The sequence below is a fragment of the Tamandua tetradactyla genome, chromosome 7 (genome assembly GCF_023851605.1).
Source record: "Tamandua tetradactyla isolate mTamTet1 chromosome 7, mTamTet1.pri, whole genome shotgun sequence".
In the NCBI taxonomy this organism is placed as follows: Eukaryota; Metazoa; Chordata; class Mammalia; order Pilosa; family Myrmecophagidae; genus Tamandua; species Tamandua tetradactyla.
The window spans coordinates 71548275-71565340 of NC_135333.1; the positions used below are offsets into that span (position 1 = coordinate 71548275).

The 17066-nt window shown below is 33.5% G+C and overlaps 1 protein-coding gene across 3 annotated transcripts in view; it reads right to left on the bottom strand.

Moving 5' to 3' along the window:
- Nucleotides 1-2725: 2725 nt before the first annotated feature.
- LOC143691471 (ovostatin-like) overlaps nt 2726-17066 on the bottom strand; it is a 60538-nt gene continuing 46197 nt past the window's right edge. For 2 of the 3 annotated variants that reach the window (XM_077169978.1, XM_077169980.1), the window contains 11 exons: nt 16837-16918; nt 15147-15303; nt 12439-12513; nt 11949-12114; nt 11558-11778; nt 9348-9563; nt 5893-6017; nt 4866-4956; nt 4306-4374; nt 4005-4107; nt 2727-3249 (listed from right to left, as the gene is read on the bottom strand). In XM_077169978.1, the coding sequence (XP_077026093.1) occupies nt 3188-3249; nt 4005-4107; nt 4306-4374; nt 4866-4956; nt 5893-6017; nt 9348-9563; nt 11558-11778; nt 11949-12114; nt 12439-12513; nt 15147-15303; nt 16837-16918 (1367 nt within the window). In that variant the 3' untranslated portion in view covers nt 2727-3187. Of the gene's footprint in view, nt 3250-4004; nt 4108-4305; nt 4375-4865; nt 4957-5892; nt 6018-9347; nt 9564-11557; nt 11779-11948; nt 12115-12438; nt 12514-15146; nt 15304-16836; nt 16919-17066 lie in introns of all 3 variants that reach the window. The other variant, XM_077169979.1, reaches the window with a different exon arrangement.

The window sequence follows — 17066 nt, forward strand, 5'->3', positions numbered from 1 at the left end:
CTACTAGAAGCTTTGACACTCCCATGATACCTGTAATTAAATCAAGAGGGAAAAGCAAAACACATTTCACAAAGAATCTTGGGTGTGGCTCTGTGAATTTTGGCACTTGAATTTTAGTGGAATTAAATAAAAATTGACTTACAGTTTTTGAGAAAGTCATGTTGGTGCAGCTGTTCCTGGTCCCTGTTTTTTAGAAAAGAAAAAACCACCAACTTTTCACACCAGGAAGTTGAGAAAGCTGCTCAGATGCCAGATAGGAGTATTCTTCAATGTGTCCTTCTGATGCCAGCAAAAGTGGTATGAGGAAAGAGGGATGCCCTTCCAGTGAGGGAAGCACAAACAGTGGATCAGGGCGCTAATTCTGGGCATGCATTTGAGGCTTCTTTGCCATTAGAGTAGGGGAACCTGGCATTATTTTTCTAGATGGATTTCAGGTTTTCATGGACCAATGACAACTGTGTCTCCTTTTCTTACTTCTTTTTAGTGGTACTTTTCATAGTGGTTATCCTGTCTCTCTTATACTATTGTATACTGGAAGTGTAGGGAATAGAAAAAAAAGGTTTTATCCCTCTAGATAAAGAAGAGGTACAGTGGAGACATGATGTGGAATGTACAAATGTGGATTTTGAGCATGGTGCTATGATTGAGTAAAATGGGGAGATATTTGGGGATGATGAGTATATTGTTATAAAGGGATGAGTTTGAATCAATATGGTGAGAGTAGATTGTAATATATTGGATTATTGTGCACAATGATTCTATCCCTTTCTGTTTTAGAATTTTATTCCCATATAACTTTGACAGGTGACCTTGTAATACTTTCTACCAGAGTTAATGTGATCTATTTCTTCATTCACTTATGTTGTTCTGGGCTGTATGACTTCCTTTTGCCAATGGAATTTGGGCAAATGTGACATTGTACAGGTTCTGAGCTGAGGTCTTATGGTGTATTTCAAGTTTCTTCATAGAAGGAACGTGCCCCAAGTAGTTGCTCACGAGGAGATGCCTATGGAGTAGATTTAAACCCAACCTTCAATCTGGGTGCAAATTCAACTAATCCCAAGTAAGTCCAACATTGCCACATTTGACTACAGATCCATGAAAGAAGTTTAAATATTTTTTCTTGCAGTCCACTTAGTTTTGGGCTGTATTTTGAAATCTTCATTATTACAATATTAGCTGACTAATATACCATTCATATATTTTTAGTAGGTTTTTTTCTCCAGCGTTTAAAGCAAAAAGATGGCAGGGTTTTCTCCCTCACACATTTACCAAATATATATATGGCAAAGATTAGTTAATTCTCCATATACCTCTATGTACATTGAAATATCTGCTAATAGGTACGTGATTGATGATAATTATTAGCTTATCTTTATAACTATTGTCATTAAAAATAAGGAAATCCAATAAAGGAAATTTGCCTTATTCTTTTTCTCTGAACATTTTTATCATTCACATTATTTTATAGGCTCCTTGGCAATAGTGAGTGTGTTTCTGCTCAGTTCACATCTTTGCCCCGCTTGGGTGTTGCAAGAATTGAAAGAGGTGAAAGTGATTTGAGGGGAAAACTGAAAAATGATAGTATTTGAGAGATAGACCTTATTCACCAGGTAAAGCATTCATTTGTTGTTTGAAGTGACATAGGAAGCTACTGAAGAGATTCAAGCACATGAGACAATTTGAAGCTATACTCTGTCTTTAGAATATAGATTTGGGAGGCGGAAGTGACAGACCTTACTGATGGATGTAACAGGCATGAAAAAAGGAGAAATAAAGCAAAATACACAGGACTGGGACCAAATTAAAACATCCAAGTGGAAGGTGGTGTCGTAACTGAGGGCTGCCAGCTAACTGGGTATGGACTGAGACTGTGTAGGGTGCAATGGGGGAGGGTTGGTGATGAATTACAGCAGGTTACGATTGGACCTGTTATGTTTGAGATATTTGTGAGATACTGTATTAGTTTTCTATTGCTGCAGTAACAAATGACCCCAATCTTGATGGCTTAAAAACAACACAGAGAACAAAACAATACAAACAGTTGAACACTGTAGGCATATATTTTAAAGTTGTTTTTGAAATAATACATATATGTGGGTGTGTACAATAATAATATGCTAATGAATGCTTGATCTTATAATTAAATCAAGCATTTAAGGCTCTTCAGAATATTTTATATCAAAGAAAATATTACAGATATAGTTCAAAAAGTGATCCTCTAAGTGACCATATGTGTACGTGAATGTGCCTGTTCCATGCCACAAAGACAATGCTACTTTAAAATTAAAATTAAAATACACAGATTTTGGGGGCAGTGGGAAGGTGGCTCTGTGGCAGAATTCTCACCTGTCATGCTGGAGACCCGGGTTCAATTTCCGGTGACTGCCCATGCCAAAAAAACCGCCCCCAAAACACATAGATTTTTGTCAGGTTTAACTAAAAAAAGATTTCCCAAGGAAACTAACTATGCTTTCATTAAAATGTTATGGAAATTCTACTTTTCCCAGATACCCGAGAAATTGTTTCAGAATATACACTTGAACTAAAATACATTTGAACTAAATTATCAACATGTTAGAATAATCCGTATCTAATAAAACATTTTCATAGTTCTACATTAATCGATGTGCTATGTTGACTTTGCTTGAGTTGCCCTGAAAGCAGAATCTGAGGCAAGGACTTGGGTAGAAATAATTTATTTTTGACTTATGCAGGGAGGGAGCAGGGAGATTGTAACAAGGAAGGAAAGGCTAATTCAAAGGTTTGCTACTGAGGCTGTCTCCATGAGGAACAGGGAGCTCCCATCAAGGGGACTTCAGGACAAGCACTTTGAATGCCTCCCAGAATTCTCTGATCAAAGCAGGAGGTGGGAGGCTTGTAAAGCAGGAGGCAGGACGCTTGTCCTCTCATTGGTTGAATTTTAAGCACAATGCAGACATAAACTTGCCCTTCTCAGTTGCATTTGTACACAGGTCAAGCTGGCTGCCCTGATTCCAGGGAAGGCCCTGGGGAGAAAGCAAGAAGCCTTTGGTGGAAAGATGCTGTTGGTGAAGATGAACTTGAATCTTGGTTTCTGTGAAGATTGTGGATGCTTTGATTTGGTTGAAAGCATGGACTGGATTACTCTAAATATATCCACCTTCCAAGGTGTCTTCTTTTCCATTTCATTTCCCTTATCCTAGAATTAGGAGGTCTCAAAAGACATCTTATTGCATGGTGTGTTGTATTCTGCAAGTGCAAATTCATCTGGAAGAGAACAATGGTCATGAGAATAGTCTCAGAATATTGCTCGAGAAGAAAGCATCTTTACTTCTTATCTCTGTTCAGCAACAAGATCTGTCCTAAGTCATCTATTCTACTAAAACAGTTTCTTTGTTCCCCAACTTTCAAGTACGTTTTTATACCTCCAAATTAATATTGTATGCATACCTATAAACACATTCTTAAATGTTTTAGGTATTACATTTTGTATATGATATATATTAAAACCTGACAGGTTAGAGGGTCCATATTTTTATTAAGGCTTGTATCATTTCTAATAGTATGTAGGCTTCCTTCTCCAATCAGAACACATGATGTCTGGCTTCTCTAATCTACACTAGTGGTTAAATAAATGTATGTCAACATTCACAGGCACTAGTTTTATTTTGTCTGGATGTGTAATTTATTTTCCTGAATCCACAATTTAGGTAACCTATCTCACATTTACTTTAATTAAACATTTTTGTGAAAATACTAGTTAAGAAAAATTATACCAATTGAGTCGCTATCAATAGAATTGGTTGTGCCTATATAGACAGACAAATCTCAAGCACTGTTTGCTATCAACATTTGAAACATTTTGGATTAGATGACACTGAAAGTTAAAAGATGCTAAATAAGGGAAGATGATTCCAAAAATAGGGGCTGTGGCACAAGTAGAGAAAATGAAAATTGGTGTACATACATTTAATTCTATGTAGAATATAAACAGTATGATTAATATTAAATAAAACTCTTACCAGTTTCATAGTAATCATAGAGTTGAATGGATGCTGGCTTCATATTGGATACAAGTACCTCTTGTTCAATAGAGAATGAGAGTTGAATTTCCTTTTGAGTAACCTGGGAATAAACCAATATTCCTGGGTATATTTAATTTATTTCTTCATTTCAAACATTTAAAATTATTTAACAATGATCTTTTGTAATTTGCATCCTTAAGAAAATAAATAAAACTTAAAAAACAAGCAAACGAACACAACCACATGTACCTCTGGTATAAGCACTATGACAAAAACCAAATTATGAGAGTAAACTTACATTCTCCAGATAGAAAAAGACATGGGTGTTTTTTACTTCTACTCGTTGTACTTTGCCATCTCCCTGAAGCTAAAAATGAGGAGAAAAAAATGTATTGAAAATTTAGGAAACTTGTAATACAAACATCCATTCAAAAAGGCAAAAATATTCAACTTGGTGGATTCCTTGCTTTATAAATATCTGCAATGATTCCATATAGCCTCAACAACAAATATAATCTTTGAAACTCATTTACTCAACATTTTTGAGAGATCTGTCTATATAAAAGTAGTTTCTAATTTTTCAATAAATAGAATGGTAGAAACTAAAACCCAGCTCATCTACCTGTTTTATTTTTTGATGGTAAGACAACATAGAGACATATATAGACAATTATAAGAATATAAATAAATTAGAACATCACAAACAATGTTGTACTGTTAGATACATATATGACTGAAGTTTCATTTTTTGAAAATAGAAAAGCTATCTTTTAAAACTTTTGCCAATGTATAACACTGGCCCTAACACATATTAACCATTTGTGAAATTATTTTAATTAAAGGCGTTTAATTATTTACCTTCTCAATAGATGATTTATCAGGTACAAAGCCTGAAAGCATCTTCACATCAATGATAGCCATGTTGGAAGAGTTGCGCCGTCCATTATAACTTTTTTTAAAAAGTAAAAAAATTAAAATCCAGATAAATTTTAAATATTATTCAAGAAAACAAATCACCAACAAAAATGTATTTGCATGAAAAACCATCTAGTTATGGCACAAACTTGAACAGCATTTTGTTTTTGCTTTGCCATATTCCCAAAGCTAAAATTGAACAAATTACCAGTGTATAATGGAAATATTTCATGAAAGTTTAGTAATCAGAGAGTTCAAACTTATGCTTTTAAATTTATGTCTGTATATTTTTATGATCCTGAAAGTCTCAAATTTCCACGTGGAAAGTGAAGGCTTCACTTCAGTTATTTTTTTTCTTTACAGGTTTCAAAACATGACTTTTTACTGAATTGGAAATTTTGGTGGTGCATAGGCATAGCTAACTGTGAGTCAGTGCACCGAAGCAAAGATGAAAAGTCAGCTGTGATAGCTGTTAATCGTCTATTTTATCATAACCTTTATAGTATTTTGTTCTAATGTTAGATTAATCTACTAACAACTGAAGATAATGGTGTCCAAAATGAAGGAACATAAATTTCAATGTAACTGGACCCAGGGCATTGAAACTGACTGATATACTTGTTTTGAAACTTCAAGTTCCAGAATAAAGAGACTGCAATATGCTATTTTACAAACTAGGAACTTTGTGGAAATGTACATCTTAAGGAGGAATTTGTAGAACTTTTTTCCCACAACCTCCTTCTCTTTACCCTATTCCATATTTTTGAAGTCACATTTTCTTCCACCTAGTATTTTCTTATACAGTTTAGGCAATTTAAATACACTGAAATGTATACTCATAGGGAATCAAGACAGGCCAACCTCTTACATAAAATGACTGGGGTGTAGTTTCACATGGAGGCAACGAGAGTCACTAGTATACTTGCATTAGAGATAGAGGCATGTGTAAATTAAGAAAGAAAGCTATTACCTGGCTGAAATGACAAGGTCAAACCTTGTTTCAAATACTCCTTCGCAGAAAGCATTGGCTGTATTCACAGAAAGGGAAAAGCCAGATGACTTCTTGGGTAGCAGGATGTTATATTTCACAGTTGACTAGAATAAGTATAGAATATATTCTTTATTAACCAAAAGATTATTTTTATCTTTATTTCCTTTACATGCACATTTCAACTTAAACCACAAGTCAAGTTTTACCTGTTTCCCATTTTCTATGCCAGTAGTAACAATAGTAATGATAGTTAACATTTATTGAATACATACTATGTACTTACTTTTAAGTGCTTTTATTGTAATAACTCTTTTAATCCTCTCAACAACTTTTGAGGTAGCAAATCTATGGAAGAGAATTAGGCGCTGAATTTAACCTACAGCAATGGAAATGGGTATACCTATCTTTAGCCCCCATTTTACAGATGAGGGAACTCAGAGGTTGAGAGATAAATACCTCTCCAAGGTAGAATAACATGTCAAATTTTATATAGCTAATAAATAGATAGCAAAGACAGACTATACCTATAATCTCTTGACTAATAATTAAAATTGCCCGATTTCTACTTTAAGAAATGATAACATTACGGTAGATAATGACAGAGCCTCAGGAATCGTGGTGAACAGCTGGATTACAATAAAAGCATTACAAGGAAATTTGTAGATTCCAAATCCAGAATAATACAGTTTGCAAATAGGTTTAGTTAAAGATTTTATGTGAACTAATCACCTCACTTCCAGAAATGCATCCTGTAGATAGATATATACCTATCCAAGTATGAAAGAATCTGTGTATAATACTATTCATTTCAGCACTAATGAAAAAACCAAGGAAATAATGCAAATATCCATCAATGTTTGACTTATTGCTGCTTATTTACTTATTGTGTGCCCATACAGTATGGAAATAATATATATTAAATACTTATCTAGAATGCTACCCTAGGTGTAAAAATGGATGAGAAATAAGAATAGTGCATTCATATTAGCTTAACAGACACTGGGAGAATAAACCAATAACATGTACTTCGAAATTCATTGCATTTGTGTGTGTGTGTGTATATATATATAGTATCTCAATAAAAATTGTTAAAATGAAAGGAAGGATAAGTGCTAAATTTTTTAACAGAAGGGACATGGATAAAAAGTAGATTTCTTTGAATATACCTTGCTTTATAGACCTGAATTGGGAAGCATGTAAATATTTCATATAACTATATAGCAAAATTAAGTTTAAAGAAGAAATGACCAAAAATAAAAAAACAAAATAAATGAAAAAAAGGTTAAAAAAAAAAGAGGAAGTCAAAAACAGACACTGGAAGAATAAACCAATACCTTAAAAAATGATGACTTAAGGTGGAAGAGAATTAGGTGTTGAATTTAACCTACAGCAATGGGAAAGAGATGTCTCTTCATTCAATTTTGCCTTGTAAACCATGTCATTATTTCACATATTCAAAAAATTAAATTAAACCTAAATGAAAAACCTAATCCTAAAATGAAAGAAAAAAATGAAATAGGTATACCTAACTATATCAAATTTTTAGTATAATCACACAAAGGAATATATAGAACACAGGTTTTTTGTCATACATCTTTAGTGGTGTGTATTCCAAAAGTAAAAATGTACATCTAAAAAGCTGAAAATTCAGGGCCAAAATGGCTAAGCAGGCAAAGTTGGAGCCCCGGGTTCACTTCCCGGTGCCTGCCCATGCAAAAAAAAAAAAAAAACAAATAACTGAAAATTCATTCAGTAGTTCCATTTAATAAATACTGCTTTGCTATTTAAAAGCTATTTTCTTCATATTTTAGGACAAAGCATATAAATTCTTGTGTAAATGTTATTAAAGTTTTTAAAAACTATGTTTGAGAAAATAGATACAAGCACATAGTTAGATACGTGATTACATTACAGCATTTAATTTGAGTAGGGACACTGACAAGAACTCAAAACTTTTAAAACTGAGCACTGCCCATAGCAGGAACCCAGGGTAGGAACATCTCAGTAGCAATGAGGACCCCAGCACGTACGTTTCAGGGAGAAATCCCCTAGTGCTCCAAAGAGATGAGCACTCCTTGGTCAAGGATGACTCTAGGTCTGGGACAGGCAAAGTGCAAGATGAAACAAAGTCACCCTTTTCTCTCTTCACCAGAGAGCAGGAAAGCACCCAAAGTTTAACGGTATGCTCAGATATCACCCTTATGTTAAAAGATCCCAAAGGGGTTCTTAATGGCCAAATAGGGAAGAATTTGACCATCAGAATGAATAATAGACTGTAATTAATTTAACATTGTATCCATGATACTCAAAAAGGAAAAAAGTCCTAAACTCAGAACTCATTTGCTACCACTGGAAGTGATTATCATACTGATTATTTTTTGTTAATTAGAAATTAAAGGGAAAAAATTATCCTGCCATTTCATAAGGGCTTATTAATATCCTCAAATTGTATGGAGGAGCTCTTCTTTGTAGAAGAACACCAGCTAATAAAAGTAGGAGGCATGACAAAATTAGAAAATCACCACTTTGCAATCTTTAACAAAATAGTCAATTCAGGAACAGATCATTAGTTTATCCTTAAATTTCTTGGTGTGAATTGCTGTAAGCTAGATATTTTCAGGGATCCAGTGCATCACTTCATATCTTAATCACTGCTTACAAAGCTATAAAACAACACATGAATGGAGAACCATGGCTGCTGCTGCCTTAATCCAATGAACAGACTTGCCTAATAGTCATGTGCCTCCTCATGTAATGACATGTGAATGTAGATCTAACTTTTAGATTTCAGAACACATAGGAAATTGGAAAACAAATTAAATGGCATTAAAAGAGAAAACAAGGGGTGCACGGGTAGTTCAGTGGTTAGAATGCTCGCCTTTCATGTGGGAGACCTGGGTTCGATTCCGGGACCATGCATCCCCTGCCCGCCAATAAAAAAAGAGAAAACAATTTGTTAATTCCAGAATAGGGAACATTCTACAAGACAACTGGGCCAAAGTCTTCAAAAAATTAACATCATGACAAATAAAAAAACCTGATAAAATTCTTAGGTTAAAAGAGACTTAAGAAGCATAGCAACCAATTGCATAGCATGGTCCTTGATTAAATCCTGGTTTGAAAAAAAAACGATAAACTAAATTTTGGGTTAGAGGGCTGGTAATAAAATTATAAAGCTACTGTTAATTTTTGTTGGCTGTGATAATGATATTGCAGTTACATGATGGAATGTCCTTTTGAGGGCGGTACACTATGATATATTTGGGAGTGTCATCATGTCTCCAATTTACTTTAAAATTCACCAAAAAAACAAGAGGGAGGGAAAAAGGGTAAAATGTGGACAAATGTTGAATGTAGGTATTCATTATACTTTATTGCTAATTTCATATAAGTTTGAACATTTTGATGTTAGGGTTTAAAAAGTCCTGATTTACCTGTACATATACACAGCCAATGCCATTCACTTCCACGGTATATTTCCCCTTAGTCGTTGGTAAAGGAATTCGTTGTAGCAGCAAACGGTTCTCATCATTTACGCTGAAGGCCCTATTGAATGCTTGGTCATTGGAAATCTGCACTGAATTTTGTCTGTTTTTAGTGAAAGTGAGCCTTTGGAACAGGGTCAGAGCTTGGAGAGCAACGATGGTATCCTAAAATAATAAAGTCATTGTATTAGAACATGCTATAGGATTTAGAAATCTTAAGCCAAATACAGCTGTGAATCCTTACAAGTGAGTTAAAATGCAAAATAAGGTATCTATGGCTAAGAGAGTTCATAGAAGATCTTTCTGGAGGCTACTTTTATGCAACCTTCAGGTAGATATTGCTAATTGACATGGTTTGCCAAACCCCGAACAACATTAGGCCTGTTAACCCTAAAGAACACCTAGGCGTCTATCTGAGACTCTACAAAAGTTTCATGCACTAAGTTTACTTTCCAGAAATGTATACCCTCCAGATGGTTCCTAGGCCAGATAAGTCCTGAAACCCAAAGTGGTCAGCCTCTCCAAGAACATCAACTAGCTCGTTCCTTGTAGCCCACATTGTCGACACCCCTTTCTAACATGAAAAAGTTAGAATGGGCATAATCCAAAATCCTTAAAGATTGGGAGAAAAATAAAAAAAAGAAGGAGTTATAACAGAGAAGATAGGATTTAACAAACGAGTATAACTGCTGGATCATTATATTGATATTTCTTGTAGTCTCCAGTGTCTTGGAGCGGCTGGAAGGAAAAAACTTTAATTACGGAACAGTAACCCATACTGAACTGTGAAATTTGTTCTATAACTATTTGTTAAAATGTACTTTGAAATTTACTGCTTTTTTTTTGTACATATACTTCACAATGAAGAGTATCTTTTAAAAGTAAAAAAAAATGCATATAAGCAGGGGGAAAATGAGTTAAATGCAATAACCATTCTTTTACAAACTACTGGATTGAGGACATAGGATTTATGATAACATTTCCATTTTTAAATTCAACTCTTTAAATTAACACAGACAAAAACATCATCTAATGGAACAAAATGTGAAAACAGCCAAGGAAACTTTTAAAGTACCTATTGAGTCAAACTTTGTCCTATCAGATATTAAAACACATGACAAAGTCAGAAGAACTTGGAAAAGAATAGAAAGCCTAAAAATACCCCAAAATGTCTATCATTTTATCATACAATAAGAGTGGCATTTCATGTCATTGAGGAAATTAATTATTAAGTAAATGACATTGGAACATTGGGACAACTGGCAAACCATTTAAAATGGTGTTAGGTCTCTACAACACATCCATATAAAAACAATCCTGGATGGATTAACAGTCAAAAAGTAATAAATTAATCCCAAATAGTATGTGAATATATGGCTATATTGTTATAAAATATTTTTGTATTGAGTGCTTCTGTTTTCATGGCATTAGATGGAGAAATCTTGAAAGGAATGATTACACTCAGTGAAAATGAAAATAAAATAATCTGTACTTTAAAGCATGATGAAAATTAAAAGGCAAATGAAAATTTGGCATGAATATACTACATGTATGAACAAAGGATAATATCTTTGCTACATTCAAAAATCTTATCAAGAAAAAGATTCACATCTCTATTAGGAAGTGTGCAGATTATATAACCATGCAATTCGTAATGCATGAAAAAACGGAGGACTTTTAAATATGAAGGCATATTCTATCAAAGTAGAAACCATGCAGAATTATTTTTATACAGAAGAATAGTATTTTTATTGTATCAAATTTGAAAAGAATTTTACAAATGATTTTGAAGTTTTATAGAGAAAGATATTTACACAGTGCTAATGACAATACAAATTGATGCAACTTTTCCGATAAAAAGTTTAGCAGTATGTGTCATAATCTTTCAGTTTGACTATTCTTTTATGCAGACATTTTAGCAGGTTGGATATTTAAATTCTCATTTTAAAAATGATAAGAAATTAGCTTTTTAATAAACAGAGATTGTTTATTAAAATAGATAAAATACTACACTCTTCAAAAAAACCTAACAGGTACCAAATTTAAAATTGATAGCAAGTTTAATAATTATGACTAACCTATTCAATTGGAAAAAATACAATACAAGGCAGGCGCTCAATTTTCTTGTTCAGAGAAATTTAAAATAGATATAGAGTTACCTTAGTGGAGGAGAAACCTCCATAGGAATTCTGTTGCTTTGCTACCCACTGCGTAATCTGAGAAGCATAGGACAGCTCTTCTGAAGTCAACAACCGCTTGGAGAGAAGAGCCAGCAGGCCATAAGAGGTCATCTCTATCTGTGCAGATGAAGCCCGAGGGTAGTAAAAAGAAAGTCCTTCCCTAGAAAGGTTCTCTTCTAATTCCCAGTAAATGGAGCCACCTGTACAAAAAGTGAAAGAGTTCTTTAGTGTCTGTATCAATGCATGAGATATACATGGGTCAGATGAGGGACAATAGGAAATAAAGGAACATGAGGGCATGATAATCACACCACTGCTAACCATTTTAGTTATTTGCCATGTTACTCCAGGAAAGTTCAAGTGCACTCACCTACTTTCTTTGCTTTTTTGCTTAGCTCATTGAGGAAGAATTCCCTTTTGTCTTCTTGGCCTGCTAAACCGAAAGTGTAGGCCAGGAGAGCCTGGTCATAGGTGGTAGTAGTTCTCTTCCTAGATGCAACATCTAGGCATTGGAGACCCTTTTGAATAGCCACCAACTGTAAAGGTGAGAAAAGGAAAAAAAATTCCTTTGTGCACTCAAACATATACATGTGAAGATAGATGTAGCGGTGCTCAATACAGGAAAATAATCAGGGCTGCATTTTATTTGTGCCAAAATGGAAGGGCAAATGCTCCACGTGTTTTATTTTCAATGTAGTTCTACCTGCAAGGTGTGGTTTAAGCAGTAAGAAAACTATTGATTCAGTATCATTTTGTGGTAGCTACAAACATATAGTTCTTGTTTCTAATAATGTATTGTGGGCTTAAATGCTTCAACTTCATAAGAGGCAAGTTAGGGGTATCACCAGGGGGTTACTTACTGAAATGGGGTGACCAGCTTCAATCAGAGCAGTAGTAACATATGCAGTGAGAGAAATCTCATCATCTTCTTCTCCCTGAATAAAACAAAGCGTGATAATGTCAGCCTCGTGGATTTCAGAGGGAAGGATGCATTTATTTGTTTATATTTTATATTGTGAAAACCCAGATCTGTTTCTTTTTGTGTTTTAGGGTGAAATTTTGAGTATCTTTCCTCAAAAGTTACTGTTTATAAAATGAGGGAGAAGTGAATGAAAATCCATGGGATTTACAGTGTAGAAACATCATTTATAAACATAACTTATGGTGGAATGATAGAAATGTTTTGGTAATGGATAGTGGTGATGCTAGCACAACATCATGAACATAATTAACAGACCTGAAATACATATCTGAATGTGGCTTAAAAGGGAAATGTTAGGGTGTGTATACGGTAGCAGAACAAATTAAAAAAAAATCCATTGGACTGCACTACAGAGTGAAACGTAGGTTAAAACAGGGACTATAGTTAATAGTATAATTATAAAAATGTGCCTTCATCAATTGTAACAAATGTGCCACACCAATGTAAGGTGTTAGTAATAGCTATTTGGGTATTCTGTATTTTATGTATGATTTGTTCTGTAAAACCACAACTTCTCTAATTAAACAAACAAATACACACACTATGAGCCTTGGGGTATGCGGAATCAAAGGAGGCAAAGATTCCTAGAAATAATATAGAAAATGTACGTGAAATATATACTGTAATATTACAATAATTAAAAGAGTGCTGTATGCAATAGAAAGGCTGGTCAATGGAAGAGAACAAGTAAAGCAGAAAGAAATCCTAGCAAATATAGAAAGCAATGTAATAAAGTTGACCTTAAAAATCAGCAGGAATTGTAACCCATATAAAACTCTGAAATCTGTTCTACAAATAATTGTTGCGATGTATTCAATTCATTGTTTTATGTATATATGCTATTTAAAGAGAAGGAAGAGTATAATAGAGAAGATAGGATTTAACAAATGAATATTACTGCTGAATCATTATATTGATATTTCTATTGGTTCTTGTGTCTTAGAGCAGCTAGAAGAAAAACTGAAAAATCGTGAAACTATAACCCATACCAAACTTTAAAATCTGCTCTGTAACTACTTGTTAGAATGTACTTGGGAATTTGTTGTTCTTTTGTATATACATTATATTTAACAATTAAAAAAACATTAAAAAAAGAAAAATAGGATATACAACATTAATAACAAGAGCTGCTAAAAATATGACCTAGTTAAAGTATAGAAATATATGATATATAGATTATACAATATACTGAAAAAAATTCTAGCAGACCAATAATATTAACTATTAATAAATTCAAACTGACACAAAAAAGATGAAAGGGCAAGTAAAAAGGAAAAATACAAGTTGAAGATGAATATCTGAAAAGCATTTATCTTCTGAACTTATGGTCTTGGAAACAAACATAGACATGAAGCATCGTATTTTTTACTTCTACATTTGTGAGGAGTTTTGTTTTTAATGTTTATATTATTCAATGCCAGCAATAACTCTAAAAGTCAGATAGATACTCTATATGTGGTGAGAGTATAAATTGTTACAACTTTACTAGAAAATAACCTGGTGACATTTTCTTAGAATCTTAAAAAAAAATCCACTTTTAGATATATATCCTAAGACAATAATGACCTAGGAACAAATATTTATTTGCTAGAATGTTTTATACAACATTACTTTGAGCTTATATAATATTATTGAAAGTTCAACAAAAGAGTAATAAGCACTTATGCTTTATCCATATGATGGAGAACTAAGAAACTCTCAAATTTATATTTTTTAAATCATTTTAATGACATGGGAAGGTCATTGGGTATAATATTAGGTTCCATAAAAAGCAGGCTGGGTGGTGTGGTGGCTTACTGGCAGAATTCTCTCCTGCCATGCCAGAGACCCGTGTTCGATTCCCGGAGCCTGTCCATGCCAAAAAAAGAAGAAGAAGAATGAACTAACAACTCAATGACACAGGGTAATCCTAGTTATGGAAATGCATGTTTATATACAGGAAAAAAAGAAGGAAGAAAAATATGTCAAATATTAATGGTGCATGTCTCTGAGTTGTTGACATAAGAATGACATTTTGGTTCATTCCTTATATTAAGTTCTCCAAGCTGCTTTCAATAAATGTCACCATAATAATCAGGAAGAAAATCTAATCTTAGGCAAAATTAAAAAAATAATTGGAAAATTCATTCATCAACACTTACCTTGGGGATATTAACAAGAAAAGTTCACCAAACTGAATTTCAATAATGATACAGTATCAACCAAGAATTTCTTAAATGCTAAACCTTTAAAATATTCGTAATTATTCTGGATCTGTTTTAAACCTTACTCCCAAATACATTTACTAATAATACTGCCACTACCCTTCCCCCTTGCCACACCACCATCACCATCACCATCACCAAATGCTGTTAGAAAATCTTTTGATTTTAGAGTTTTTTCTAAAACTTTTAGAGTTTTTAATCTGACTAAAGGAAAGAACAAGCTCCATTTGTTAGGAGGAACCTGTTTTTTTAAATATATTTTATTTATGCTGGTAGGAATCCCAGTACAGTGACTTCCACTCAATTTTGCAGTAGTACTTTGTGGTCATTAAACAATCATAAGGAAAGGATAGAAAATAGTAAGAAAGGATTTTATCAATACCTCCAAAGCATTGTTGAAGACTTTGCCCACATTTAAGAAACAGCCATCTGATTTCTGAGCATTTAAGAGCCAAATAAGGGTTTGGGACTGAACTTTGTCATCAATATAAATGTAGCGTTTAGCTTGTGCAAATGACTTGTAAACAAATGCAGTGAGCCTGGAAAAAATAATACACAGTGAATGTGTATAGCAAATGTTGAAAAGCAGAAAGAACAGCCTTTAAAACTGGTGCCTCACTGCAATCAGGTGTTTGAATTCTTTCCTCAACTTTCAGCCAATATGTCCCTTCCAAATCTCCACCCACTTGCTTTATGTCCTTTCTCCCTCCTTCTCCCTATTCAGCATTCAAGTCCTAGGTGAAGCATTACCTCCTCTATGACGTCTTCCCAAATGCTTTTCTGTCTACTCAAGTGAAAGTATTTAACTCACATTTGTCCTCTCCAAACACCTGAGAATTTATTCAGCAGTTAAAGAATATTATCTTAGAGGCCACGTTGAGACACATGTATCTCATTTTCACAGTTGATAAACTGAGGTCTAGAGGGTTTAATGGTTCATCCAATTCATGAGCCAGGGTTATATTTAGATGTGTACCTTTGTCCCTTGTGGGCAGATATTTCTTGCAGGCAAACATTAGGTCATATTCATCAGTGTGTGCAATATGCTTTACATTTAGTACAAAGATATCATAATTACAGTTTCTGGAAAAATGGTTCCTCCTATAAACTCTCATAATGTTATGTACATCTTCTATCACTTCGTATTATAATATTTTTCTTACTTGTCTTTCCCTTACCATATTCTGAAGTTACTTAGATCAAGGATCATGTGTTCTCAAGAAGCAAAATCATATAGTGGATAAAATTTCTGCCACATAATTAGCATTGTGATCCTGAACAAATTACTTAGCCTCTCTGTGTCTCTGTTTCTATATCTGTAAATAGGCTATTATAGTGCTATCTACCTCATTGGGTTGTTATGGGGTTATGATAATGATTGCTATAATTAGCGTTTGTCTTTTTGTATTTCAGGGGCTTATTAATTTTTTCAAGGATAAATGTGTGCTTGTAAATAAATGTTAAGAATATAGGGCATAATTTTAAGAATTCATTTGCATCTCACTAATCATTTAATCTTTTAGGCTTTCCGTAAGAACAATCTATGCTTAATTTAATTTAGTTTTAGTACTTATTTCACTATTTGTAAGAAGTACTATTCTGTTCAAATATGGCTTTTTAAATATCTCATCAAGAAGGCTCGTATTCACGCAACATATTACTATGCACACCACCAGTGAGTGTAAGTCATGAAGAGTTATCTTTCAGGTTGAATTGGGATGATATTAATGTTTCATTTGGAATAATTTGCTTGCATAATAACTGTAGTTCATATCACTCATTCTGCCCATTTGAATTGTTTTTTGTCCCCCTAATGATTTGTTCTTTGAGCATGTGTTTTTCATAAGTAAAAGCCAGAAATAAAGCCAAAGCCATATACCTTGAATCTTTAAGCAGAGAGTACAAGGATCCTATTAAGTCAAATATATGTATATGCCTATGCAAGCCTGTATATATGTAGTTTGGGGAGAATGTCAATAGTTTTTATAAAATCCTCAAAATTCTACTTGAAAAAGAGTGAATTAAAAAAAATCTGTAATAAGTCTTGATATAAACTATAAAGTAATTCAAACCATGTGTTTCCTTGTTGATCCTCATGTCCAAAGGTACTGTAAGATCCATCTGAGTGTTTATAGGACAATTGCCTCTGATATCCTAGAACAGGAAAGGAGATTTATTTTAAAATCTAAAGTAACGATCTGGAAAGAAAATTGTATAGATTGAATATTTTTGTTAGTTATAGCTGGAAATATACATATACACAAATAGACGCTTTTACTTAATAAACAAACCAGTTGGAATT